Raw genomic sequence first — 27,895 nt, forward strand, 5'->3', positions numbered from 1 at the left:
GAACCGATTTGGTTGCACACCTCTCGTACGTTGGTCTCTAATTTTATTCAATTTTTTCTCTCATTATCTATCTCCACCAGCTACTCTCTTTCTCTGACACTCCCACTCCCCATCGCAAGAATAAACATGTACTGTAATCTTGCGTACAATGAATGCATTTTAAGGGACAGGCATGGAAAACTACTCCAGAGTGTCATGAGCCTAAGAACTCCGTGCTTAAGGTTTACCTGTCTGTGTCCCAAACTGTATCTGGACATAGAGAGTTTGTCCTTCTGGAGATCCCGTAAGCATTTGCTGTGGAGATAGTTAATCTACTAGTGATTATAATCGCCTCTAAAATGGTAGAATGATAAGGAATGTGGAACTGTGAACGTCGTTGTCTTTAGTTCCGCAGTTAGAAACGATGCGATTTTGTTTCACGCTTCATCTGTCCATCCGTCTTTATATGGTAAAGCTTTGGATCGTGATACTCAAATGGTATCCGAGCATGTGCACTAGACACTCTTTAAGGACCGGCGGGATGGAAGTGCTCCCGAAATGTAGTTGATGTTAATCGACTAGCTTCGTTCGAGCCACCCGCATTGGGCTGCATACCGTTTTGGGCCTGCGGAAACATTTGTCAGATCTTTCACGCCCGGACAATGTCTACTAGAAATTTTCGACTATACACAGGAAACAGTAACTGATTCTGGCTTATGATCATGCTTCTTCCAGGGCTATCCAATTCACCAGTGTTCCAGAGCTGAAGTCCGCATTTATAAGCCTGGACAAAGTAGACGATTTGGTGGAGAATAACTGGAGAAACATATCTACCATGCGCTTGGGTCCCATAGTAAAGACAACCGAGTCGTTTCATTTTGCTTCCTAATGTTTACTATGAGGTGAATCCAGCTGAGTAAAGATATCACTTGAGTGATATTGCTGTGATTCTTATTACACCCATCGAGCGGGGACTATAAGCCCGGTGTCGGGTCATGGCCGAATCAGTTTAACTCGGGCAATCCAATGAGCAACTCGGTCTCGACATCGGTGCTCCTGCTGCTGCTGCTATGTATTGCTGCTGCTCCCGGATGAGCTGATGACTGCCAATAATATGCATGGCACTGAAATTGGAAGCGAAAACAAGGAACGCTCCGTTAGATTAACGAAATACCAAAAATCAATCAAATGATGATTAGGCACACCAAATGCGAATGCTGTGAACTTTGGATCTGTCTATAGTCCCCGGTTGGAGAACACAACATATTCTTCAGTGAAAATAATATCCACAACAAAGCGGTATTTCACAATGGGGTCAGTAACTTAGTGCTAGTAATTTTTCTTATCGATTCAGTTACTTTCCAAGCAGATCCAGTAATGCTCATCGGATCACAGAAACACAGAAATTTGGGTCCGTCTACATTCCCATATGCATAATAGTATCTCATGATCGTAATTTCCTCCCCAGCAATTTTCTCAACATGAGTTAGCAACTTTGCATGAGTAACTTCTATTATGGAGTCAATCACTTTCTTAACAGATCAAGTACGGGACCGTAGAAGAACACATGGATATTTGAGTTTGTCTATAGTTCCATGTAAAAAGGAAAAGCAGAATTGTATCTCGCGACAGCAAATTTCTCAATGTGGTGGCAATTTTCTCTAGATGGATTAGTAGCTTAGTGCTTGTAATTACTTTTTAAGCAGATCAAACGGTCTCAAGATCATAGAATTCTTTCGCGATGCTCAATGTATCTGCTCATTCTAACTCATGCTATCAAAAAAGAAAACTTCTCACAAATAAAGAAAGGTTCAATACAAATACCAGTACAGAACCCTGAAATTAGGCATCTCTCATTATGTATCTTCCTTTTCATGAAAACTGATCATGTTAGGACTAATAGAGAGCAAGACAAACTGATGACCAGCATATTTAACTGGTACATCAAATTGTGCAGCACATAATCTACTACTGTTGGTTTGATGGGCAAAAGCAACAAGCCTATTCGCTAAACAAGCCTATTAGTACATTAGGGCAAGAGACATTCTTAATCATCGAAGAACTCTCTCTGGTCTTAGCAGATCATAAAACCACACTGCTTGATCATACATGAAACTCATCGAGAGATTCTATTGTCGGTTTCACAGTTCTGTGCAAAGTGGTTAATTTATGCGCAGAAGAGTGATGCTGCATGGCAAGTATTAGGTTTGGCAATAAAAGCATTGATGAGAAAGAGGGTTCACCATTGCAAGAAGCTTTGCATTCTCTTCTTTCAGAGACCTTTCCTGAAGCACACCAAGCAAAAGTTGCTAAGATTTATATAACCGGGAATTTAACAATGGCGGATGAGATCGGACATGCATTCATCAGATTCCTCCACTTACCTTTGCTTGTAACTGCTGTACCTTATCATTGAATAACTGCACCTGTAAATCAGATCCATTCCAACATTGTAACTTCCATGTGTGTGTGGATGTCGTCCACATATCTTACTTATTGAAAAATGAGAAAATCTGTATGATGAACGATTAAATGGAAAGCGCAACGTGTTGCAATATGTTCAGAAACACAATTTAAGAGATGAATTTGTAGTGCGAAATCGGCGAGGTTAATAAACTAAAAATAACTCACTGAATTCTATTGTTCCGTGCCATGCTGATAATTTTCAGAAAGTGTTGATAAGTGTCAAGGAATTAATAAAAAATAAATGATTGGTGACACGCTTCTATAGAATTACCCTTTTTCATAGGTTACAAGCTATCACAGGCGAAAAAAAACAAAAAAAGAAGCTATCACAGTTAAGATTAATTTACCAACATTTATTTTCATAGCTCTTTGACACTTTGAGTTTATCTAAAATTACCAACTTAAACTAGAGTGACTTACAAACTTTTGTCAAATTAAATTACTAACTAGTTTTGGATTATCAACTTACATTTGACTTATTTACCAACGTCTTAACTTTTTTTTTATTTACCCCTTGCATTGCTAACCTAGTTTTTTTTAGAGATTTTTAACATAAAGTAGCGTGATTTACCAATTTTTTACCATTAAATTGCCTCATACTACTGAGTAACCAACTCTTATTTGAATTATTTAATGATACTTATTCTTTTTTTTTGGTCTGTCCTATCTCTAACTCTCTTCTCTTTGACTTTTACTCTGCCTCTTTGCAAAGAATGGGAGTTAAACCCCGCACTTATCATACTAACGTCCCCACCCCCCAATTCCTTGAACGATTTGCCAACTTTCTTATCTTTTACAAAAGTTTAGTTGCAATTTTTAGCTACGCCTTGTAAGTACCAACTTTTTTAGAAATTACTAGTCTTGCTTAAAATGACTGACCAACCTTTCTTCAATTAAGTTGCCAATTAGTTTTGGATTACTTACCATGTTTACTTTTCCAGGTAAAATAATAGGGCAAGTCCTAAAACTTGTCAATGTCATGCACATACGTTTTAAAATTTTCATTTGTGCATTTAAGTTGTAAAACTTGATACATTTCGTCCAACTAAGTCCTTTTTTTTACCAATTCTAATATGAAATTAAAATCATTAATTTAAGGGATTTATCAATTTTTTTTCCGGACCATTCAATTGACAAGTTGGATTCCAACTTGGATACTTAACGGTTAGTTGCCTCAAGTTCCACATCAGCAATTTCTGTCAATCCGTTTGATGAAACGATTGCATCGCACCATCTTTAAAAGGATGACATTAAAAATAAAAGTTCAAGGATCGGTGGTGTCATTACCTCTTTCATATAACAGTTGGTAAATTGAAGGTGTTGGTAGAAAAAATATATAAAAAGTTGGTGAGAGATTAGAGAAGTTTTTTTTTTTTTTTTTTGTAGAGATAAAAGAAGTTAGTCATTTAACAAAACCAAATAATCTGGTTACGCATACTTAGTTTTTAACTTAATAAGAGAAAAATTAGTAATCGCAACAATCAGGATTGGTAGTGGGTCTGTAAGTAAGGTAAATTAAAGTTGGTAAGTCAACAGAAAAATTTGTAACTTTTTCAAAAATCAAAATAAACGTCGGTAAGTCAGAAAATCAAAATCGATCGAACCCAATGAGAGAAAATCTGGTACATTAGGAAAATAAAGATTGATAATTCATATGAAAGTTCCATAGATTTAAAGGAGTTTCGTAAGAAAGAAAAACAAAAGTTAATAAATGACAACCAAGTTGATGAAACTAACAAAAACAAAATAAAGGTTTAAAAAAAGAATTAACAATTTAATTGAACAAAAGCCAGTGGATTATTTAGATAATGTTGGTGAATTCACATAAAAGTTAATGTATTCTAAGGGTTGACAAAAATCAAATAAAAGTGGATAAAAAAGAAGTAAGATGGATAAAAAAGTTGATAAAATTTTCAAGAAAAGGAACATACAGTCGTCCAAACAACTCTGGGAAAAAATAATGATAACAAAATAACCATGATCTTTGTTTACTGGGAAAAGGAGAACAGGTTAATAACAATGAATGTAAAGGGTGATCTAAGAAAGTGTCTAGTTCATACAGTTTAGGTCATGCAATGCAATTGCAGTCTCTATTGAATTTGGTTTTTGGGTTCCTAATATTAATTAGGTCAGTCATGTTAGTGGTTTGCGGGAAATTGTTCTCTCTTTGTTTTCTTTCCCTTCTCACCATCTCCATGCCTCCAAACACAGCAGCCACTTGATGAAAAGTTTTCAAGCACATCTAGGCACAATGAAAAAGGAAAAATATGCCAAAGAGGCATGTACCTTTCTTGCCCTAATGCTGCTCAAACTTCGCTCGAGCTGATCCCCAATCTCTTGGATTTCGTCGATCGAATCTGATCCGAGACATTGCCCTGATAGTTTCCTGAGATGGAAAAAAAGGGTAGAGGAATGCCATAGTTAAAGGAACTAGATATCAGGAACCAATTTGAATCCACAATTAATAACAGAGAAATCTCAAAATTCGCGGACCGTAGAGAAGCTTCAAGAAGCTCAATCTTCCTCTCCATATCCGCGGTTTCTTGCTTCAAACGCTGTGCATATATGGAAAATTGTGATAATTATGTATCCAGTGAACCAAGCAATATTAAACTGAACATATGTAAAATCATTTAGTGGTTAAATCTAATCATAGTGACAAATCAGGTAACACCGCAGGATCCCGCCAAACTAAGATTGCTATTACAAGGACCCTAATTTTCTTGCAGAATTTGTAGCTGCACAATCTAAACCATAGTTGATTCTAGGGCCCTCCACCTCTTGAGATCAAGAATAGGGTTATTATCAAGAACACGGTGCTATACTACTACAATCTACAAATACATATAGATAGGTTCACGCCGACAATCACTTTCCAAACTTCCTTCAAGAAAACCATACGATGTAGATGCCCTTGGAGGGTATGTTTTCGAGGTATCAAGTGGTGGATGATGAGTGGGATTTCAGAAGCTGACAGCATTTTAGAAGACCAGTCAAATGTCCGGTTGGACATATAGCGCTCAAAGTAGCATATTTAAATGTTTTAATTAACTTAAAACTTATTTCCCTCGCTATTTATATCAGCAGTTATTCTCCCCTCTTCTTGCCAGTTCTGTGGCCAAACCACAGAAATAAGAGTAGTGTGGCTTACAATTGTGTTTCATGCCCTTTATCTAACCATAAGAGCACTTTGATAGCACAGCTTGGATGTCTCTCTCAAATTGTTCCCTCCTTTACTATACTAACATTTTTAATTAGATTCTTGACTTTTCCGGTAAAGAGCGAAACGTGCATGAGGTTTCTAGAATTGAGCTCATAAGAGGAGATGAATACTGAAGAATAATTTTAGACATACTAGGACTTCTCTCCTAGAATTGTTTACCAAGTGATTACGTAGTTCCTAATAAGTACACAAATGAGTCTACTGACTCAAACAACACTTATGGAATTCCACATTGCTTAGTTAACCAAATTAGAAAGTATCCCCAGCATTGCTTATACTTAAAAACCATGAAGCATCTCTCATGTGCCAAAGCACATGGATCATGTGTATTCATAACATTCTGAAAGTTCAGTTTTTCAAAGTGCAACGTGTACTGCTATTACTTAGTCAAAAGATGTATCCCTGAACGTCCCTTCTTATGTTAGTGTCCCATCAATGGAAACATACACTGTTGATTGATGCTGGGAAAAAGATTTACTAAGTTGATATTTGAAATATTGATGTTTTATCAAGCCTCAGTGTAGATGGATGTGGTGAAAATCCACAACCCAAATAAGAGTCTTAAGATGATTAGGACTCTTCTTGCAGTTGATTTAGCGATCTTATCAATCAAGATTTGAGCACTATTAGGATTTAATTAAGTTTCCAATAGTTGGAAATTCTTGTTCTTGCAGAGACGTTTCCTATTCCAATCATGTTCTTGTTGAGAGGCTTCCCATCTTAAGTAAGAGTAGGATTTTCAGAATAGTTTATATACTATATCGTAATTCTTCCTATCCATAGAGTTGATGAATATTATCAAATTTTAAGTAATTTTCACTTTAAATTCGTGACTCGAGTGATGCCTTTTTTTTTTTTGGATAGAGACTCAAGTGATGCTTAAGAAGCTCTATTTCTGATGTTTAGGAAGTTTTCCCTGTGATGCCTGAAGAAATTTATCCATTTTTAGTTGTCGTTCATTGAAAATTCTCTTTAAGTTCTCTATTAGGTTGAGCTCACTGCTTTAAGACATATCATCCTATATAACAATATCACAATAGAAGGACAAGTCTTGAGTAGCGAGCGTCAACTTAATAGAGATCTTGATGAGAATTTCCAACGAATGACAACTAAATTCGAGTAACTTTCTTTAGGCATCACATCTAAACTTCCTAAGCATCTCACCTAGGGTTTCATAAGTTGCACACTTAAGAGTGCATTCCCATCACACGCATTTCATAGGAAAAATAGTGAAATATCAATGACTTTTATCAATTCAATCAAATAGAACAACTTACAATCATTCATATAAGCTCTTCTAGAATTAATCATACTCCTAATTGAAATAGGAAGACTCTAAACAAGAAATATAGTAGAATTCATGTACACAAGAAACTTAATGTTCCATTTATGACAAGTAGGAAAAAAAAAAGATTCCAACGGTACTCAAATCCTAATTGATAAGCTTACCATAAAATTCTTAATAAATTCAATCCAAATCCTAGTTGTCGCGAGCTGGCAACATCCATTTTCATCGAAGCTTTGTAAAAACATTAATACTTGAACACATCGGATCTTGTTGTCTGCATTAGTGGCTATCCATGAACTTTCTTTCCTCAATATCATTACAAAAAACTCGAAAAATTCATAAATTCAAAAGAGTTAAGTGATAATTTCACATCGCTTAGTAAACCAATTTAGAAAGTATCTCTAACATTACTCCTGCTTAAAAATAATGAAACATCTCTCATGTGCCAAAGCACATGTATCGTGTGTGTCTATATATGTATATGTATTATATCTTTCAAAGTCCAACGTTATAACTTAGCCAAAGGATGTATCCGTGATTGTTCCCATCAATGGAGATACACTGTTGATGCAGACAAAGAGATTTAAGAAGTTAATATTCGAAATATTGATGTTTTTAACAAGCTTCAGTGAAGATGGATGTTGTGAAAATCCACAACTCACATAAGAGTCTAAAAAGATTAGGCTTATTCTTCTAGTTGAATCAGCTATCTTATCAATTAAGAACTGAGTACTATTAGGATTTCAATAAGTTTCTTATTCCAGGGGTTGGACATTGTGTTTCTTGTGTAGATGTTTCCTATTTCAATCATCTTTCTTGTTGAGACGCTTCCCATCTTAAGTCGGTAGGCTTTCTAGAATAGTTTACATATATGACTGTAATTCTTTCTATCCATCAAGTTGACGGATATTTCTAAATTTTAGCAATTATTGCTTAAATTCATGATGAGATATTTCTCTTGCGTGTGATGCTTAAGAAACTCTATTTGTGAGGTCTAAGCTTCACATAGGGTTTCATAAGTTTCATACTTAAGAGAACATTTCCATCACACATTTCATAGCATTAATCGTTAAAATTCAATAGCATTCATCAATCCAATCAACTAGAAAGGGCTAAAGTACACTGCAAGTGCCAAAACTTGTGTACGGTGCTCACTTTAGTACCAAAACTTTTAAAATGATCACTTAAATATCAATTTTTTGGAAAAACACTCACTTCAATGCCAACTCCAATTTTTTATTAATATTTGAGCAGATGTGACTCGCGGGAGTTGGCACTGAAGTGAGCGTTTCTCAAAAAATTGAGCACTTAGTGATCATTTTGAAAGTTTTGGCAATCAAGTGATCATTTTTTAAAAAAATTGGCACTTAGGTGATCGTTTTGAATGTTTTAGCACTAAAATGAGCGCTATACATAAGTTTTGACACTTGTCCTATACTTAAGCCACTAGAAAGAGTTACAATGATCCATATAAAGCTTTTCTAGAAACAATCATACCTTTAGATAGGAAGACTCGAAATGAGAATTAGAATTGAAATAGGATTCATCTGTCACATTTATGACATAAGTAGAAATATCCGACAAAATCCACAGTTACTCAAATCCTATTTGAACTAAAAGAAGAATCCAAATCCTAGTTGTCGGCGGCCGGCAATGTCCATCCTCATTCGAAGCTTTGTAAAAACATCAATACTTGAATAAATATCGACTTGTTTGATCTCATTGCCTGCATTAGTGGCTATAAATTGATGATTCATCACGAATATAGTAAGTATCATTACAACAAACTCAAAGAGGGATTGATTTTAAAGTTTGAAATACCACATTGGGAATTGAGATCATATCTTTTCATCTCTTGCAATGCAAATAAAACCTAACAAAGAAGCATCTTCATCAAACAAGAGAATTATGGAAGTGAAGTTTTGAAGAGATTCAAAGAGAAAAACTCTTTGATCTGCAGGAAATAGGAAGGTACATGATCCAAAATTTTCTGTATCTATTTAGATGACTAGTAGAATAAACGTTGTAAACTAGTCCATTGCAAGATGGCAATTGTGAATTAGTTATATTATAAATTAACGAGAAATTACTTTTTAAGGCATTAAGAATGAGAAAGAATGATGCAAAACCTTTCATCAACTTAGTTCTACCGAGCCTGGTATAGCATTTGACGGGTAATTCAGTCCGTGAAGACAATTGGTTTCACTTGAATTGATCAAAAGGAAATGAGATAATTGACTTGGGACAAAATAAGTTCATCTGCAACTTACCTTAACACACACACACACACACACACACACACACACACACACACACACACACACACACACACGTTCTCATTGAGAGAGAACTTTCTTAAAGATTTATTCGGAAATCGAATGTCACTTGACTTTATCCATCTTTTTTCAATTATATCATCATCATCGGTATGATCCCTACTTTGTGGTTCCAGTGATCCATTTAAATCGTGCACACATGTAGATGCATGTGCTTTTTTTCGCATACGAGGCGTACGGGCGGGTCTATGTGTTAAGATTACTGGGGAAAATAAGATTTTCCGCCATCCGTGTTTGTGTGTTAGATAAGTCTACTTTTTCGTAGGTCCTTTGGAAATAAATTGTGTACTGTGATGTTGTATGTTAATCCACACAAAAATTGTGGGAAGTTGCTTTCTTTTATGGAGCAAAAATAAAGAAAAATCGAAGTGTTCAACTTGCTTAACTTCTACAAATTGTGCATAAATGCTTGGAATAGTACTAGGCCAACATTATTGACATCTCGTGCATAACAATTCCGGAAACATGTTTAATTAAACTGAGAATCTCACTGAACTCCTTATGAAGGCACCTGATGTAGCATCATGGAAAGGTTAGAGCACTGACCAGAATATGTTGTTCCATGTCAGCCCGGTACTTATCTGCATCATTTGCTGATCTACGGTATCGATCAATTGTCATTTGTATTCTGAAAAATTGTAAAGACAGCACATAAGCTCAGCCACCGGGAATGCATTCTCCAAATTAATCAGGTATCATCAAAACTAAAGTAAGTGAACATCAAACAAATTAATGATCAATTTTTGTGAGTCATGCATGACTTCCCGTGAATATGTATCCTCGTCACCTGCAAATAGAATCTGCAAGAGGCATAAGCCTCCTCAAGCAGTTATTAGCCTCTACGTAACTTACTTGCAATGAAATAAAGAACTTGGAGGAGTCTTGGCTGCCACCTTATACTATGTAGATAATCATGCCAGCAATATTTGTCTTCAAATTTTACCGTGTAACGTCCATGCTCACGCTAGGAAAGTGTACAATGTGTGCTGGTGAAATATATTTGAACGTGAGTGAAAAGTCTTAAGAATTCCACATGCCAACCCATGTCGGTAAGAAGTAAGAACAGCACATGATGCGTGTAAAATCATCAGTTGCATTGTGAAGCAGTACGAGGACTTAGGACTTCTCGGAGAAATTATAAGAGCAAGCAGTTGAACCTACACTTAACTTGTCACTTCAAGTTTTTTTTGTGCCGGTAAATGAAGAACACTGAGTTCTTACATGGTGGAGCAACTAAAATGGCAAACATGTACGATGACGGTCACTGTTTGACATAAACACTCTTATGAATAAGAAATCCAAGAGATCAGGGTGTTGTGTAATGTTAGCCTTAGTCTGTTGTACTAGCGAATGCACTCGATCCCATAAAATCACCACTACACAATTCTAGTTAAGCCCATACTCTTATTCACCTTTCAAAGGACCATATAACCAAAAATATGTGAAGTTCAAGAGGTCTAGGACTGGTTTCACAGGCTATTGTTTAGGGTTAAAGTACCATTGAAAAGTCGACTTGAAAATCTTTTGCCGGTTTTGTTTGATTCGGAAAAGAGATTACATTACTTATGCGTGGAGTTTCGATTTCAATGAACCATGATTTGACATGCTTCTTGATTATTGTGGTCAATAGATAACACATTATTCACTTGTCTGACTAATGTAATATGTATTACATGAAATTGTTAGTTTTTGCCTTGTGGTATGGTCATAATCTTGAAACATGGATTTGTATGATTTGTAAGATGACACAGATAGGGTACATAAAATAGTCTTAATTCATGTCTGAGTGGTGCAAGAACAACAAAATGAATCAAACAATGTATGGTTTGAAGGCTTCACCCCTTTCAATTTTAAGTTTGGTCTTCTTCAACATCTTTCCAAGCGATCAAATTTGTTTGGAAAGGATCTGCTTCGAACAGATTAATACCTAACCACGAGTACGCTAACTATCGTCAAGGAGACCAATCCCTAGGAGCAGCCTCAAACCTATAACACTTCAAAAATTAACACCAAACGGCATGTTCATTTCATATCAATGTGGACTGGGGACGAAGGCTGAATTGTAACTTGTCAAAACCAGAAGGACCAAATAATATCAGCCCCTAGTTGCACTAACATCAAATAACGTCTCATTCCCCAAGACAAAGTACTCCTAACATGTGAAGTAGCTGGAGGAGATCAGTACTTGCAAGATATTCATCAATTAGTTTTCTCAGGAGGACCATTAAGAAAGATGGAGTCCAACTCCAATGCAACAGCGCACACAGTGAATGCCTTTGATCATCAAATCCCCCGCATCTAGCCATTTGATTAGGTACCCCTCAACACATTGATTAGCCAAAAAAAGGAAAAAGCGAGACCATGGATTTTGTCTCAGCTACTTTCGGTCTGAACAGAAGTCATATTGCTATTAAAATTGTCTGAAAATGAGAACTAGATAGGTCATCATCATGGGTTCAGTCCATGATCGAAGGTGAGAAGTACTAACGGTTTGACCAAATACCAAAAATGATAGAAAAGGAGAAAAAGATAAAACCCACATGCCATGATGCTGTCCCTCACTTACACTTTACAAACACACAGCATATATATGTGCATATGCCCTCATTTTGGATATAAGAACGTTAACATGGCTCAATCATGTTCCCCATCAAAAATCAACTCGAGAAATTAAAAAGTCAGTATGCGAACATACTCGGAATTGCTGGAGAAGTTGTAAAGCCTTCCTTTCTGCGAGAAGACGATCACGGCGACTTCGGCATCGCAGAGGACTGAGAGCTCGTAAGCTTTCTTCAGCAGCCCGGTCCGGCGCTTCGAGAAGGTGACTTGCCGGCTTGTCGCGTTCTCGATTCGCCTCAGCTGAACTTTGCCTCTCGCCATGATAAAATCCTCCCTACACAAATGATGGTCATCAACCCTAGAATGACAAGTACTCATACACAGCGATGAACTTAACAGAATATACCGCAACGATCAAAAACCACAACTCACCAGGGACCTTGTGCAGCTTCAACCAGCTGAAGCCTTCAATCTTCCTATCCTTCCTCCTACTGTCTAGACTTCGGACTGAAGTACTTGAGAGGGCTAAAAACACTGCAAGACTAATCACACACTTTTTTTTTTCTTTTTCCTTCAAACAGACATGGACTATATCATCATTCGAACACAAGTCAAAAACCACAGAACGAAAATGGTCGGAGAAATATAGATTTGCCCAGGGTGTTCTCTTCTCTAGGTCACGAAATCAGAAACCCTAGAGAGGGATGAGAGGGCAAAGACAAAAAACTAAAAGGCAAGAATGAACGCGAAGGATCTCTCCCTTTATTTTGTGGCCACAAACATAGAAGGAAAAAGAAAAAGACCCATTATTCCAAATTCAACGATCGTCTACTCGGGGCGAAAATGGTGTGATGTACCCATGAAAAGGAGAATACAAACAAAGTGGGAACGAAATAAGGAGGAAAGCGAAGCATTCAAGTTCGACCGAAACGGCAATGGTTAATTTGGTAAAAGAAGATTCAAAGACGCAGATGGGTTTTTTCTTGTTTTGGGAAAATTAAGAAAAAAGAGAGTGAAGATAGAAATACAGAGAGGTAGAGACGGAAGGAGAGACTGGCCTGTGGGACATGCCAAAGAGAGAGCACCAAGAAAAGAAACGGTGAAAATAAAATAAAAACAAGAGTAAAAGGCCGCACGATAAATATGCGAATTGTCGACATCATCGTACCACGACGTGACAGTTGACCAATGGGAGTTTGACAACAGGGAAGACATTATCTCTCATTTAAGGTCAGTGGCCCTCCTCTCGATCAATCGAGAGAGATCTTTTTTTTAATTAAATTAATATCACGAAAATTTTCAAATTAATATATTTGTGATAAATTTATTTTAAATTATTTTTTTATCATGAAAAATCCCAAATTTGTATAGTTGTAATAAATTTTCCCCAAATTATTTTTTTAATTATCAAAAATCCTAAATTGGTGCACACAAATTTATTATAAATTAATTTTTTTGACCACGAAAAATCTCAAATTGATATATTTGTGACAAAATTACCTTCCGTTAAACTGAGTTAATACTATGAAAATTTTCAAACTAATACCCCTATGACAGATAGAGGGTAAAAACCCCCCAAAATGATACACCCTTTTAATTGTCACGTGTCATATAATTTAACACTTTAACGGTTAGATTTAACGAAAATTAACGAATGGTAAATTTATCACGGATGTATCGCTTAACGATAAATTTGTCACAAGTGTACCAATTTGAAGTTTTTTGTGGTAAAAAAAATAATTTTTGGTAAATTTGTCACGGATATACTAATTTGGAGTTTTTCGTGGTACTAACCATTTTTAATTTGGGACAATAATTTGAGCCCTCTTGAGTTTGACTTGGTATTCCGGAAATTTTTTGAAGAAATGCAAAATTTTAAGGTCAAATGGATTTTTTAAAGCGTAATTGAAAGAGTATCTTAGAAATCAACTTTGATTTAAATGTTGTCTGAAAAAAAAAACTTGTAAAGGACTTTATGTATATATTTTTATATAAATAATTAAAAACAAAGAAAAGTATACTAGCGCACGCCAAACGTCGATGAGCTACATCTAGCATGGTCGGCTGTTGCTTGAGGTGATGCTACCTTAAGCGAGGGTTGCCCGAGTTCAAGTGACCCCAAGTGAGCAAGCATCCTCAGGCAAGGCTCGTCGGCAATGTCGTAAAAGGCAACATAGTGAAAAGTGGTAATGGTAAAACTAAAATTTTCGGAAGTTTAGCGAGTGGGAAGTCGGAAGGAGAAAAAATTCATTATCATTTCGAGAAAGCTTTAAACCCAAATCTAGTAGACCTTGCGTTGAGCTAAGGGCTTTTGGAGAATTTTGGACATTTAATGCATCTCCCAAAAAGGTTGTCAAACTTGCCCAATGACCTTTAAAGATTCAAAGTCATTTTCGAAGCCTAACAAAACACTTGGCCCTCTTTTATTTGCCATTTTCCCTTGCACTAATTGTCTAGTTTTCTTTAGGCCAACCACTTCTTCTTTTTTCACAATCATAAGTAGTGAAAAATACATTTTTTTTTTCAGAAAAAAAGACTGCAGAACCCTAAAATCGGTTATGTGTTACTTTAACCTACCTCGACTAGCAAGCTCATCAAGGAGTATCAACCTATCTTTTCTTTATATTGGAGAAATAGTTATTTTTTGTTTATGGATAGTTTAATTCCATAAAAAGAAATCTATTAGGTTGTTCCACCACTCAATATAAAAGGTTGACAGATAATTTAGCACGAATTCACTTGTTTGTTTCTCTTCCTCTCTAATCTTAAATTATTCAACGCCCTTAAGGAAAGTGATGATCGTAATTACTCGTGGAGCAACACAAATTATCTAATATTCATTTTTGCCTGCACAATTTCATAATGTTCCTCACCAACGATTCGAGGTCGAAGAACAGTTGACGTTGCCCACTCCGCACTTTCTTTGACCACTACTCACCGATCAGCGAGCTCTATAAGAAAATGGATTTTTCCTTCTCTCTCTTTTTTTTATTTATTTCTTTTCTTTTTTTAAGTCACGCGGGACGGCTATCCGCATGTGTCCCATATTGACGTCCGTAGCTTCATTGATTCATTGAACCTTGGGGATAACCATTAGACTTCTTTTCCACATTGTCTCCGATTCCATTTGACTAATTCCTTGAAGCTTCACATCGAGCTATGAAACTCCTTGCTTGTGTTGTTGCATTTGTTAATCGAGCCTAACCAAAGCGTCTACGCCTAATCATTCCGGATAATGCTTGCATCCTCTGTATTACCACGATAGCTATCTCCCGTGAACGAATAGGCTCTTTTCTCTTTCTTTACTTTGAGAAAGGTGGGCCAACTCTTATTATATAATATGATTAAAGGCCCCGGTTCCAGTGTGCGGAATGAGATTTTGAAACTTTCGACAAGTCCCCTACTTGAGAAGCTGTTGGGATCATTGCACTTCCACTTGACACCTGTCGTAATGATGGCGTGCACGGCCAAGGAGGCATCGTTTTTTAAGTAAGATCTACAGCATTTACTATTTCCATGCCATGACAGGAGTGCTTTCCTATGCCATTCCATTCATACGAAGCCAAGCCCTTATGACATTTAAAAACTCCTCAACTTCAACTAAAGGACATAAGGTGCTGCTAAATGGAAGAATCTTATCAACGTCTTGCTTTCTTGGTTTATGCATTTAAGGCAAATATAGCTACCCCTGATTCGTGTAATAGAATAGAGTATTGCATCAATCGCGGATCCTAACACTTGCGAGGCGGCCTCGCAAGGCAAGGGGACACCTTGGCATGTATGTCACGTCATCTCGACTCTCAAATAGGCGCTACCCGATCTAGTCTTATAAGTAACATTCCTATCCTCGCCATAGTTCCTTACCTCGACAGGGTACAAATATCCATGGACAATGCCTTTCGGCCCGATCTTAGGCCCCGAGAAGAGATCTAGCGTTATGCAATCTTTCTAAGAAAGTCATTTCGATTACAGTCATTCACAGCTGAATTATCATGCTATGGAGCCGCCTCGGATCGATCGAATTAGTACAGAAGTTGTAACATGATTTGGTCCATACACCCCCCCCCCTCCCTTTGCCCATGAATTTGATTATTTCAATGGCTATAGGGATGCGGCTGAAACTTTACATGTGCAAGACGCCATCTGGAGGGGTCATCAATCCCCTCGAAATTTCAATGAATAGCCCAGCATTTAAAGCAAGACTAGAATTCTCTGGCTCAGAAGTGTCCACGTACAATTTTGGCTCTATGATGGAATTGTCCAATTGTAGCCTGACGCGCTACTTTGAATAAAAGAAAATAAAATTCAAAATAACAATAAAGTCTGGTGTATTGTGAGAGCCCAAGGCATTTATAGTTGGAGAAGCTTTTGTCAAGCACCTCCCTAGAATGCATTTCGATCACTAGCCCAAACCTCATTGCAACAATGAATCAATTGGTCAAATTGAAAAGATTTGGAACCCCAACTCCAAAGGCCCGTCAATAAATGACAAACCCCATTACACAGCTTTTGTTCCACTAGAGAGTATATTCTCATACTGAATTAATCATTCAAAATTCAATTCTAAACCTTTTTTATTTTGTCAATTAAGTTTTAAACTTTTTGCATTTGTGACAATTCATTTCATCCGGCTAATTTTAATTGGAAATCACTAATGTCGCGCGGCCGGTCAGAGGAAGAAAAAAAAAAGAGAAAGAGAAAGAAAAGAAAAAATAAATGAAAAAATAAATATAAATAAATAAAATTTCAAAAAATATTATAATATTATTAAAAATTATTTACTTTAGCGTCGGTTATGCCATGTTAGCAGACAAGCTGGGCAGGGATTTTGATGAGGAGAGGACCCACCCACATTCACTCACTTCTGACCCGTGACGAGGGAGAGGGGCCTGTTGTCTTTCTTGTCTAAGCTTGTCCATATTCTTATTTATTGCCAGGCAGTATGCACTGTACATCTTGGTCATCTCGTGTTACTTGGCATCCCAGATTGTCTTGTCCCTCCAATCCCTTCCAATTAAGGCATCGCCTAGGAAATATGTCATCACTCGCGAATTCACGTGTAAGCTTAACTTCTGTCAGGGTGAAAAAAGTTGGACCTCGTTGTTTGGGATGGAATACAAGCCTACTAGATAGCGTCATTCTGCAAAATGACAAATTTTGAATCCAGAATGGTTCAGATGCCCTGACCCATTTGTCTGCATGTACCTACGTTGAAGAAAATCATAGAGGGGTGATGGATTGACATCTTTTGGCTTAGCCAACCTTAAAGAGGGGTCCACTGATGTTGAAATGCACGCAAGTTGTTCGCAAATATGCTCAACATATATGTATCTTTCTTGGAATCAGCTGTCGTGTGATTCAAATGTGAAGCCCAAGGCGAGGGCAAGTTATTTCCTTCGCTCCGCTGATTCTTCCTTGAGTATGTGTCCTTGTCATTGCTCATTTCTGATCCCATCTTTCTTTGCCTTCGCTATTCTTACTCAGATTTTTTCGAAATGACTGCCCCGAATCCCGTGTATATGTTGTTGTGATGGTGCTAAGGAGAATCCAGCTCACTAAAGATACAACTCAGTGATATTGCAGTAATTCTTACTATACACTATTGAACAGGTATTACTAGACTTGTGCCGGGTGATGGCGAGTCAGACTTTCCGGCAGTCCAATGGACAACCCTGTCTCAACATCTTCACTCCGGCTGCTCTGGCTATCTATTGCTGCTACTCTCGGGTAAGCTGTTGACTGCCAAGGATTTGCATAGCACTGAATTGGAAGAAAGAAAAAAACAAAGGACGGAAAACGCTTTGTCAATTAAATGAAAATAACAAATGCAGTTGAATGATGATGGGGGACCTAGAAACCTTCAGTTAATTAAAATGGGAAAAAGCTGAAGCTCGATTAGAGATTTAAAAATTAAAAAAAAAAAAAAGAGATTTACAGGCATTGAACAAGCCTTTCACTAGATAAAAAATAGGTGATGAAGCATCCACCTATGCGGCCAGATCTACCAATAGTCACCGGGAAATTTCAATTTTTCCCAACATCTGACTCTAGAAGAGTTTCTCTCCTCCATTGCCGGAAGAAAAAATAATCTAAAAGTGGCTAGCTACACCAGACATGACTACAAAACTTGGTTCCACCTATAGTCATGTTTAAGTACAGACTAGTATCTCATGATAGTGATATCATCTATGTTGTTCTAATTTTTGTAACAGGGGTTGCTATTTGAAGGCTATTAGTTTCTGTCGTCAAGTTAGTAATTTCTAAACAGATCACTAATGGAGACAAAATTATAGACACAAGGAGCTTTCAGTCCTTCTACGATCCCATGTTAGAAGCATAGAAATGTGCGATGATAGAAAGTCGGGGTAGTAGCTTTTCCCAACTTTAATTACTTAGAAACATTGTGCTACTAATCCTTATTACCTATATTGGCAATTACTAACTTTCCGATATTTTTGTTAGAAAATTTCAATATGTCCCAACAGCTAGCTCCAAAAGTGGTTCTCTCTTCTGTTCTCATAAAAAGACAAAATAAAAAAAAAAAAAAAAGCTCGAAAAGTGATTAGGCACGCCAAATGTGACCACTATGAACTTTGGATGTAATAGTCCCCAGTTGGAAAACACAACATATTCTTCCTGGAAAACAATATTCTCACCAACGGTGGTACTACACAACGCAGGCTGGTAACTTAGTGCAAGTAACTTTTTTTTCCGAGTCAGTAACTTTCCAAGCACATCAAGTAATGGTTACAGGATCTCAGAAAGACACAGATTTGGGTCCGTCTACAGTCCTACGGTTCCATACACATAATTATATCAAATGATCGCAATTGCCCTAGTATTTGTTTTCCCAGCATGTTAGTAACTCTGTATTAGTAACTTCTATTATGGATCAATCCCTTCCTTGACAGATCAGGTGCGGCACCATAGAAAACACAGAATTGATTTTGTCTACAGTAATATGTAAAAAAAGAACAGTAGAATTGTATCTCGTGACGGTAAATTTCTCAATGTGGTCGTAATTTACTAATTTTATCAAGCAGATCATTCTGTCTCAAGATCATAGGATTCTTCTGTGATGTTCAACGTATCTGCTCGCTTACCAAAACCTCTCACAGTTAAAGAAAGGTTCAAATTCTGGTACAGGACCCTGAAATTAAGCATCTCTTATTGTGCATCGTCCTTTTCATAAAAACAGATCTTACAACCCTTTAAGGATTCAACACCAAGACTAATAGAGAGCAAGACAAAATGACGACCAGCGCATTTAACCAGTACATTAAACTGTGCAGCTCATAATAAATACTAATATTGGTTTGATGGATAAAGCAACAAGTTCTGCCCTACACGAGCCTATTACGGCATTAGGGCAATGAACATTCTTAATCATTGAAGACCTCTCTCTGGTCTTAGCAGATCATAAAACTGCAATGCTGGATGATACATGAGATTCATTGAGAGATTCTACTGTAGGTAAGGTTAAGGGAAATGGTTAATTTATGCATAGAAGAGTGGCGAAGCACGGCAAGTAATAGGAAGGCAATTAAAGCATAGATAAGAAAGACGGTTCACCTTTGCAAGAAGCTTTGCATTCTCTTCTTTCAGAGACCTCTCCTGAATTACACCAAACAAAGTTGCTAGATTTATATAACCAGAAATATAACAATGTCTGACGAGATCTGACATGCATTCTTCGAATTCCTCTACTTACCTTTTCTTGTAACTGCTGTATCTTATCGTTGAATAATTGAGCCTGTAAAGAGACCCATACAAACATTTTAACTTTCGTGTGTGTCATGTTGTCCACGTACCTTTCTTAGTAAAAGTTAAAAAAAAAAATGAGAACATAAGTTGAGATGATGAAAGCTAGAAGGACAATGCTTTGCAACTTTTCCAGAAAATACAGTTAAATGGAGAAGTAGTAGACAGAAATCGGCCAGGTTAATAAACTAAATAACTCGCAGAATTCTTTTGTTCCATGCGAAATAATACGAACTATTTTTTATCGTGTCTGTAAGTTTCAATTAGTGTTAATAAGTGTCAAGATGCTATTGGTAAAAAACAAGCGATGACTTTTTTTTTCCATGCAAAGTACTGGTAAATCACCAACACTTTTGTAACTTACACGTTTTTTCATGGGTTACGAACTACCAAATTTTGTACTAATTTATCAACTTTTATTTTCATAACTTGTTGACATGTTGAGATTATCTGAAATTACCAATCTAAATTATAGCGACTTATTAATTCTTGTCAGTTTAAATCACCAACTAGTTTTGGATTATCAAATTTTATTTGACTTACTTACCAGGGTTTAACAATTTTTAGTTTTACCAACTTTTTATATTGATTTACCAACTACCTTGGTTAGCAACCTCTTTCATTTGTTAACTCTTATAAGAGATTACTTACCTAAATTAGCGGGATTACAATTTTTACCTCATACTGTGGAGCTACCGACTCTTATTTAAGTTATATCGACAATATATATTTTTATTTTTTAATTTGCCACTTAGTTCAATTTCTTAGCAATGCCTTGAATTTACCTACTCCTTTTTGAAAATTACTACCCTTAATTAAAATGACTTACGGACTTTTCTCCAATGAGGTTACCAACTTGTTTTGGATTACTATATTTAGCAAATGTCTTTTTCTTGGAATAATGATAGGGCAAGTCCTAAAATTTGTCAATGTTGTGTATTTAAGTCATAAGGCTTTCATTTCATGCATTTAAATCATAAAACTTGCTACTATCAGTTCAATTGAGTCATTTCTTACCAAACTCTAATATGAAATCACTAACTTTAATATAAGTGATTATTTACTTTTCTGGACCGACCGATTGACAAGTCAAATGCCAACTTTGACACAATTGGTTACCTCAAGTGCCACATCAGCGATTTATGTTAATCCATTTAACAGAAGGATCACATTGCTTCAACTTTTAAATTTAATGTTTGATAAGAAAAGTAACTAAAAAATTGGTGAAAGATAAGAGAATTTTTTTTTTTTTTGGGGGGGGGGGAGGAGGTTGGTGGGGGTCAAAGATAAGAGAAGTTATCCATTTAAAGAAACCAAATAAACTCGGTAACTAATCAAATAAGGGTTGGTGCGAAGAATAGTTTGTAACTTAATTGGGAAAAAATTGGTAAGTGCTATGATTAAGATTGGTCACTTCTAGTTGGGTTTGCAAGTAACGCAAATAAAAGTTGGTAACTCAAAACAAAATTTCATAATTTTTTATAATAAAAAATAAATGACGATAAATTGTAAATAACCAAATAAATGTCGATATATCAAAACTAATCATAAACCTAATGAGAGACAAGTTGATAAGCTACACAAATAAAGTTCGTAAATTCATATAAGAGATTTAGAGACTTTTGTAAGAAAGGCAAAAAAAAGTTAGTAATCGATAACAAAATTTGATAAATTAAGAAAAAATAAATAAATGTTGGTAAGCAAGTCGCGCGAAAGTTGGTAACCCAAAAAGAGCAAGTAATTGAAACAATAAGTTGGCAAGCTATTCCAATAAATATCCGCAAAATTATATAAGAGCTATTAAAATTAAAGAAACGGTTAAAAAAGAAAAAGAAAAATTTGATAAAAAAAAAGAAAAAGAAAAATTGATAGTTTGCACATTGTCAAAAGGAGTCGGTGATTTCATAAAAGTGTTAGTAAGTTGCCAATAAGTTACTTAGAAATCCAGTAACAGGGAAAACAAATTTATCACCGTTTTTTTTTTTTTTTTTGTCACTTACAACTCTTTTTGAAGTTCACCCGGCCCCAAAAAATAACCAATTTTTTTTGTTTGGAAAAGGAACAATAGAGTCTTCCAAATAACTAGGTGAAAAATAATGACAAAAAATAACCATGATCTTTTCCTTGTTTATTGGAAGAGGACAGGTCAATAAAAATGAAGAAAATTTGATTGCCTCCTTTCACACGCCAAGTTTAACGTGTTTAGTCTATTAACATTGGTGTGTCGGTTCCTGAATATTCATTAGGTCATTCCTGTTAGTCGTATGTGGAAAATTGCTTCTCTTAGTTTTGTTTCCCTTCTCACCATCTCCATGCCTCCAAGCACAGCTGCTACTTGAGGAAAAGTTCTCAAAACATCTTTAGGCACAGAGAAAAGGACAAATATGCCAAAGAGGCGAGTACCTTTCTTGCCCTAATGCTGCGCAAACTTAGGTCGAGCTGATCCCCTATCATTTGGATTTCGTCGGTTGAACAAGATCCAAGACATTGTCCTGACAGCTTCCTGATGAGAAAAAGAAAATGAGTACCATACTTTTTTGAATTAGATATCAGGAACCCATTTCAATCCACAATTTATAAGAGAGAAGTCTCAAAAATTTATGGACCGTAGAGAAACTTCAAGAAGCTCAATCTTCCTCTCCATATCCGTGGTTTCTTGCTTCAAATGCTGCACAATGGAGATTGTGATATTTATGAATCAGTGAATGGAGCAATACAAACTGAAAATATGTGAAATCGTGTAATGCACAAAACCAATCACAGTAAACAAATCTGCGACACCACAGGATTTTGATTAATGTTCTTGCAAAATCTGTAGCTGGAGAATGTAAAGCATAGTCGATTCTATGGCCCACCACCACAGAATTCTCGAGATCAAGAATAGGGTTCTTATCAAGAACACAATGCTATATTTATAAGTTCACAGCAACAGTCACTTTCAAAACTTCCTTCAAGAAAACAATAAGATGTAAATGCTCACGGAGGGCAAGTTTATGAGGTATCAAATGGTGGATGATGAGTGGAAATTCAGAAGGTGAAAGCATTTTAGAGGAACTGTTAGTGTCGTGAGGACGTGTACAAAGATCAAAATAGCATTTTTTATGGATTAATTAACTTGAAACCTATTCTCTCTCTCTCTCTCTCTCTCTCTCAGCAGTTTGATACCACAGCTTTGATGGCTCTCTCAAATTTTATACATATTTCAGCAGTTTTTCCTCTCTTCTTCCCAGTGATTGCCAAACCACATGAATAACTTGCAATTATATTACAAGTCCTTTATCTAACCATAACAGCACTTTGATACCACAGCTCTGATGGCTCTCTCAAATTATTCCCTCCTAACATTTTCATGAGATACTTGACTTTTGCTATAAAGAGCAAAGTAGGATGAGCTTTCTACAATTGGGTTCATGAGGGATATACATACTCAAAGAATGATTCTAGACATATTAAGACTTGTCTCCTAAATTAATTTTACCAAGTGATGATATAGATACCTAATAGATACTTAAATGATTTGACTAACTTAATGAACACTTATGCAAGCCACATCGCTTAGTAAACCAATGAAGAAAGTATCCCCAGTACTCCTCATGCTTAAGAACCAGGAAGCATTTCTCAAAGTGAAACATGCACTGCTATGTCTCAGCCAAAGATGTATCCATGAATGTGCCGCCATGTTACTGTCCCCATTAATGGAGATATACTGTTGATGCAGACATAAAGATTTTCCAAGTTGATATTTGAAGTATTGATGGTTTTACCAAGCTTCGGTCATGATGGATGTTATAAAATTCGACAACTCAAATTAGAGTTGAAAATGATTAGGACTTCTTCTAGTTGAATTAGCAATCTAATCAATTAAGATTTGAGTACTGCTAGGATTTAATTAAATCCATTATTCCAGTAATGGGACATTGTTTTTCTTGTGTAGATTTTTTCAATTACAACTACATTTCTTATTGAGAAGTTTCCCATATTAAGTAAGAGTAGGATTTCTAGAATTTGCATATGGTTGTGAATCTGTCTACTTATAAAGTTGATGAGTATAATCAAATTTTAACAATTTCTGCTTTGAATTCGTGATGCGATAATACTCTCACCTGTGATGCCTAAGAAACCCTATTTGTTATGCTTAGGAAGTCTTATGTCTGATCCCTAAAAAATTTTACCCATTTTGATTAGTCATTCATTGAAAGTTGTCGTCAATTCTTATTAAGTTGAGCTCACCAATTTGGGAGAAATCATCCTATATATCTATTTGGTAACATGGTAGAGACCATATGTCCTGAGTAGTGATCTCCAAAGAGAACTTGAAGATAACAACCATTCAAAACGAGTAAGTTTCTTTTGGCATCACATATACACTTTCTAAGCATCTCACCTAGGGTTTCATAAGTTTCCCACTTCAAAAAACCATTCCATAACACAAGAAAGAGTTACAATCATCTATATAAATCCCTCTAAGATTGATCATACTCCTAATTGAGATGGGAAGACTCCAAACAAGAAATAGAATTGAAATAGAGTTCATCTGCACAAGAAACTCGATATCCCATTTGCGACATAAGTAGAAAATTTAATCGAGTCCCAACGGTACTCAAATCCTAATTGAGAAGGCTACCATAAAATTCAATTAAAAGAAAAATCCAAATCCTAGATGTCACAAGCCCATAACGTCCATCCTCATCAAAGCTGCTTGTTTGATATTGTTAAAAATCATCACAACAAACTCAAGCACAAATTGATTCAGAAGTTTGAAACAACACATTGAGAATTGAGGCCATATCTTTTCATCTCTTGCAATGAAATAACACTCATAGAGTGCCCGATCACTTAGTTTACCAGTTTAGAAAGTATCCCCAGCATTCCTCATGCTGAAGAACCATGAAGCATCTCTCATGTGCCAAAGCAAATGCATCATGTATACGCATATTAAGATTGTGAAAGTTCCATTTTTCGAACTGCAAAGTGTTTTCCTATAACTTAGCCAAAATATGTACCCATGAATGTGCCTTCCATGTTAGTGTTCCCATCAAAATATACTGTTGATGCAGGCACAGGCATTTTACTAAGTTGATATTTGAAATAATGATGTTTCATCATTTTTTTGACTTCTTGTGACTAACAAACTTGGCAACTTGTTTACTTAAACTGAGGATCTCTCTGAACTCCTTACGAATGCACCCAATGTAGCATCATGGAAAGGTTAGAGCACTGACCAGAATATACTGTTCCATATTAGCCTTGTATGTATCCGCATCATTTGAAGATCTATGATACCGATCAATTGTATTTTGGATTCTGAAAAATTGCAAAAGACAGCATGCTCAGCCACCGGGAATGCATTCTCCAAATTAATCAGGTATCATCAAAACTAAAGTAAGCAAACATTAAAGAAATCAATGATCATTTGGGTGAATCATGCATGACTTCCAGTGGATGTGTATGTTACTCACCAAACAACAGAATATGCAATAGGCATAAGCCACTGCAAGAACCTTTTAGCCTCTAAGCACCTTATTTGCAACGATATGAAGTACTTGGAAAAGTCTGGATGCCCAGCTTACACTTGTAATTAATCACGCCAAGAATATTTTTTTTCAAATTTTAGCGCCAAAACGCTAACGTTCACATTGAAAAAGTAAATTATGTGCGCAGGCAAAGAATCTTTGAATGTGAGCATAGAATGAATTCATGCAATGTATTTTTTTTTTTAAGATATAAGTATTATAGAGCAAATGAAGTACAACAGCTTATGGGCATCCCCCAGCATTACAAATAGAGTTACTAATGCAATGTATTTTGCCCAAGCCCAAAGTCTTCAGAATTCTACATGCCACCCCATGTCAGTAAGAAGTAAGAACAGCACATGATGCATGTAAAATCATCATTTGCATTGTGAAGCAGTACAAAAGTTGTGTAAATTGGTATTTCGTAATATGTCCGCTTACCACCAAAAGCTGTTTGAATTGGTACTCCACATGGTACTTCTTGGAGAAATTATAAGAGCAAGCTGTTGCACCTTCGTTAGCTCGTGACTTCTTTAAGTACTTAATTTTACCCGGTAAATGAAGTAGAGGAGCAACTAAATGGGCCAACATGTACGATTGCAGTTAGATTTTTTTAATATAAATACCCTATGAATAAGAACTCCAAGAGATCAGTGTATTGTATCACATCAGCCTTAAGTCTTTTATATAAGAGAAGGCACTCGATCCCATAACATCATCAGTACACAAATGCAGTCAAGCCCATAATTTTATTCACCCCCCAAAGCACCATATAACCTAAAGTACATAAAGTAGAAGATGTCTAGGACTGGTTTTACAGGCTTTAGTTTAGGGTTAAAGTACCATTGAAAAACTTTTGCAGGCTTGCTTTGATTTGAAAAAGAGATACATTAATCGCACAAGTACAAATGCTTCAAGTTCCGATATCAATGAACCATGACTAAGCCGATAAAGCAACAAATGCTTTTTGTTTCATTCGAAATACTTCATACTTATGGTGGCAGATAGATAACACATGATTCGATGTCCCGACTAATATAATGTGTTCATATGAATTGCATTTGTGGTATGGTCATAGACTCACCAATGTTTATGATTTGTGAGAAAACCATTGTCAGATAGGGTCCATAAAATAGTCATAATCCATGTCTAAGTGGTGTAACTAGAACAAACTGAATCAAACAAGGGATGTTTTGAAGGCTTCACCCTTTTCAATTCAAGTTTGGATTTCTTCAACAATTTTCCAACCAGTCAAATTTTTTTCGGAAAAATTCTACTTCTAGTAGAAAGATACCTAACCGCAAATATGCTTACTGCCATCATGCCCCAAGCATTAGTTAATGGAGATCAATCCCAAGATAGCATATCACTAGATGGAATAACACTGCACGGCATGTTCATTTCATATCAATGTGGAATTTTTGGTGAAGACTACATTATAACTTGTAGGAAACCAGAAGGACCAAACAATGCCAGTCCCTAGTTTCACTAACATCAAACTATGTTTCATTTCCCAAGACAAAGTAATGATTGCCCTAAAATCTGAAGTAGCTGGAGGAGATCAGTACTTGCAAGGTATCCAACAATTAGTTTCCTTAGAAGAACCACTAAGAAAGAGAGTCCAACTCCAACTTAATAGCGTACATAACGAATGCCATTGATCATCAGATCCCCCGCATCTAGCCATTGATTATCCACACAAAAGAAAAAAAAAAGGTTTTATAGACTTATGCTTCTTCTTCTCAGCTATTTTCGAATGGAATATCTGAACAAAAGTCATATTGTCTTCGGAAATTGTCCAAAAATGAGAACTAGATTGGTCATCATGGTGAGTTGAGTCCATCATCGAAGGGGAAAAGCACTAAACGTTTGCCCAAGAGCAGAAATGATAGAAAAGATTACGAGAACAGCGAAAGAAAAAAAAAAAAAAAGGCCACGATGCTGTCCCTTATAAATTGCAAACGCTCAGCAGATATACGTGCACATGCGCTCATTTTTTGGAAATAAGAATGTTATAATGGCTCGATCATGTTTCCCCCCATCTAAAATCAACTCGAGAAATGGAAAAATCGGTAGAGGGACATTACTCGGAACTGCTCGAGAACTGGTAGAGCCTTCCTTTCTGCGAAAAGATGATCACGCCGACTTCGGCGTCGCAGAGGACTGAGAGCTCGTAAGCTTTCTTTAGCAGCCCGCTCCGGCGCTTTGAGAAGGTGACTTGCCGGCTCGCCGTGTTCTCGATTCGCCTCATCTGAACTTTGCCTCTCACCATGGTCAAAATTCTCCCTACAGACGTTACGATCATCAAACCCTAGAGTGACAAGTACTCGGGGATGAGGATGAACTTAACAAATATACCTCAACGATCAAAAACCATAACTCACCAAGCACTTTGTGCAGCTTCAGCCGGCTGAATATCTATCTATCTTTTAGTTCCCTCCTCCTATTCTGTAAACTTTAGAATGAAGTTCCGCAGAAGCAAAACCATTCGAACCCAAGCAACAACCACAGGATAAAGATTGCACGAAATCAATGGTCGGAGCAACACAGATTTAGCTTCTCTTCTCCATGCCACAAAAATGACCATGAACTCAGAAACCCTAGAGAGGGATGAGAGGGCAAAGACCAAAAAAAAAAAAAAACAAACCAAAAACACCTAAAATGAACGCAAAGGATCTACTGGCAGTTGATAGATCTCTCTCTTTACCTTGCGACCACAAACATAAAAGGAAACGAAAACGGCCTTTTATTCCAAATTCAACGATCTTCT

General features: G+C 36.4%; 2 protein-coding genes and 1 long non-coding RNA gene across 13 annotated transcripts; 1 reads left to right on the forward strand and 2 right to left on the reverse strand.

Moving 5' to 3' along the window:
- Positions 1-879: 879 nt before the first annotated feature.
- Positions 880-27,895, reverse strand: LOC115742623 (MADS-box protein SOC1-like). 10 transcript variants are annotated; one of them, XM_048282561.1, is made up of 8 exons: positions 27,806-27,895; positions 27,213-27,681; positions 24,835-24,916; positions 22,219-22,280; positions 22,016-22,115; positions 19,563-19,604; positions 19,424-19,465; positions 16,955-17,611 (listed from the first exon to the last, which is right to left on the reverse strand). In XM_048282561.1, exons 2-8 carry the CDS (start codon positions 27,428-27,430, stop codon positions 17,468-17,470), a joined length of 690 nt encoding a protein of 229 aa, XP_048138518.1. In that variant the 5' UTR covers positions 27,431-27,681; positions 27,806-27,895; the 3' UTR covers positions 16,955-17,467. The 10 variants fall into 10 exon arrangements, with proteins under 10 accessions (XP_048138520.1, XP_048138518.1, XP_048138516.1 ...); XM_048282559.1 differs by having other exon boundaries at positions 27,213-27,686; XM_048282560.1 differs by having other exon boundaries at positions 27,213-27,689.
- LOC115742618 (MADS-box protein AGL42-like) lies at positions 4,737-12,172 on the reverse strand. Of its 2 annotated transcripts, none has more exons than XM_048282568.1 (3): positions 11,988-12,172; positions 9,839-9,920; positions 4,737-5,000 (listed from the first exon to the last, which is right to left on the reverse strand). In XM_048282568.1, the coding sequence occupies exons 1-3, from the start codon at positions 12,170-12,172 to the stop codon at positions 4,752-4,754; spliced, it is 516 nt and encodes a 171-aa protein (XP_048138525.1). In that variant the 3' UTR covers positions 4,737-4,751. The 2 variants fall into 2 exon arrangements, with proteins under 2 accessions (XP_048138525.1, XP_048138526.1); XM_048282569.1 differs by lacking the exon at positions 4,737-5,000 and adding an exon at positions 8,605-8,682.
- On the forward strand, positions 12,049-12,519 carry LOC125315954. The gene is made up of 2 exons (XR_007199296.1): positions 12,049-12,199; positions 12,287-12,519. It is a non-coding gene; the product is annotated as an uncharacterized LOC125315954 (long non-coding RNA).

This window comes from Rhodamnia argentea, chromosome 7, assembly GCF_020921035.1.
Source record: "Rhodamnia argentea isolate NSW1041297 chromosome 7, ASM2092103v1, whole genome shotgun sequence".
Classification (NCBI taxonomy): Eukaryota; Viridiplantae; Streptophyta; class Magnoliopsida; order Myrtales; family Myrtaceae; genus Rhodamnia; species Rhodamnia argentea.

What these genes read in the sequence shown, in the direction of transcription:
- LOC115742618 (XM_048282568.1), bottom strand. Translation starts at nt 12,172, where the DNA reads ATGGCGAGAGGCAAAGTTCAGCTGAGGCGAATCGAGAACGCGACAAGC. An exon ending in AACTTCTCCAGCAATTCCGA is followed by an intron (nt 9,921 to 11,987) that starts GTATGTTCGCAT and finishes ACAATTTTTCAG; the next exon opens with AATACAAATGACAATTGATC. An exon ending in ACATGGAACAACATATTCTG is followed by an intron (nt 5,001 to 9,838) that starts GTCAGTGCTCTA and finishes ATATATGCACAG; the next exon opens with CGTTTGAAGCAAGAAACCGC.
- LOC115742623 (XM_048282561.1), bottom strand. Translation starts at nt 27,430, where the DNA reads ATGATCGTAACGTCTGTAGGGAGAATTTTGACCATGGTGAGAGGCAAA. An exon ending in ATATGGAACAGTATATTCTG is followed by an intron (nt 22,281 to 24,834) that starts GTCAGTGCTCTA and finishes TCCATTGTGCAG; the next exon opens with CATTTGAAGCAAGAAACCAC. An exon ending in CTTCTTGAAGTTTCTCTACG is followed by an intron (nt 22,116 to 22,218) that starts GTCCATAAATTT and finishes TTTTCTCATCAG; the next exon opens with GAAGCTGTCAGGACAATGTC.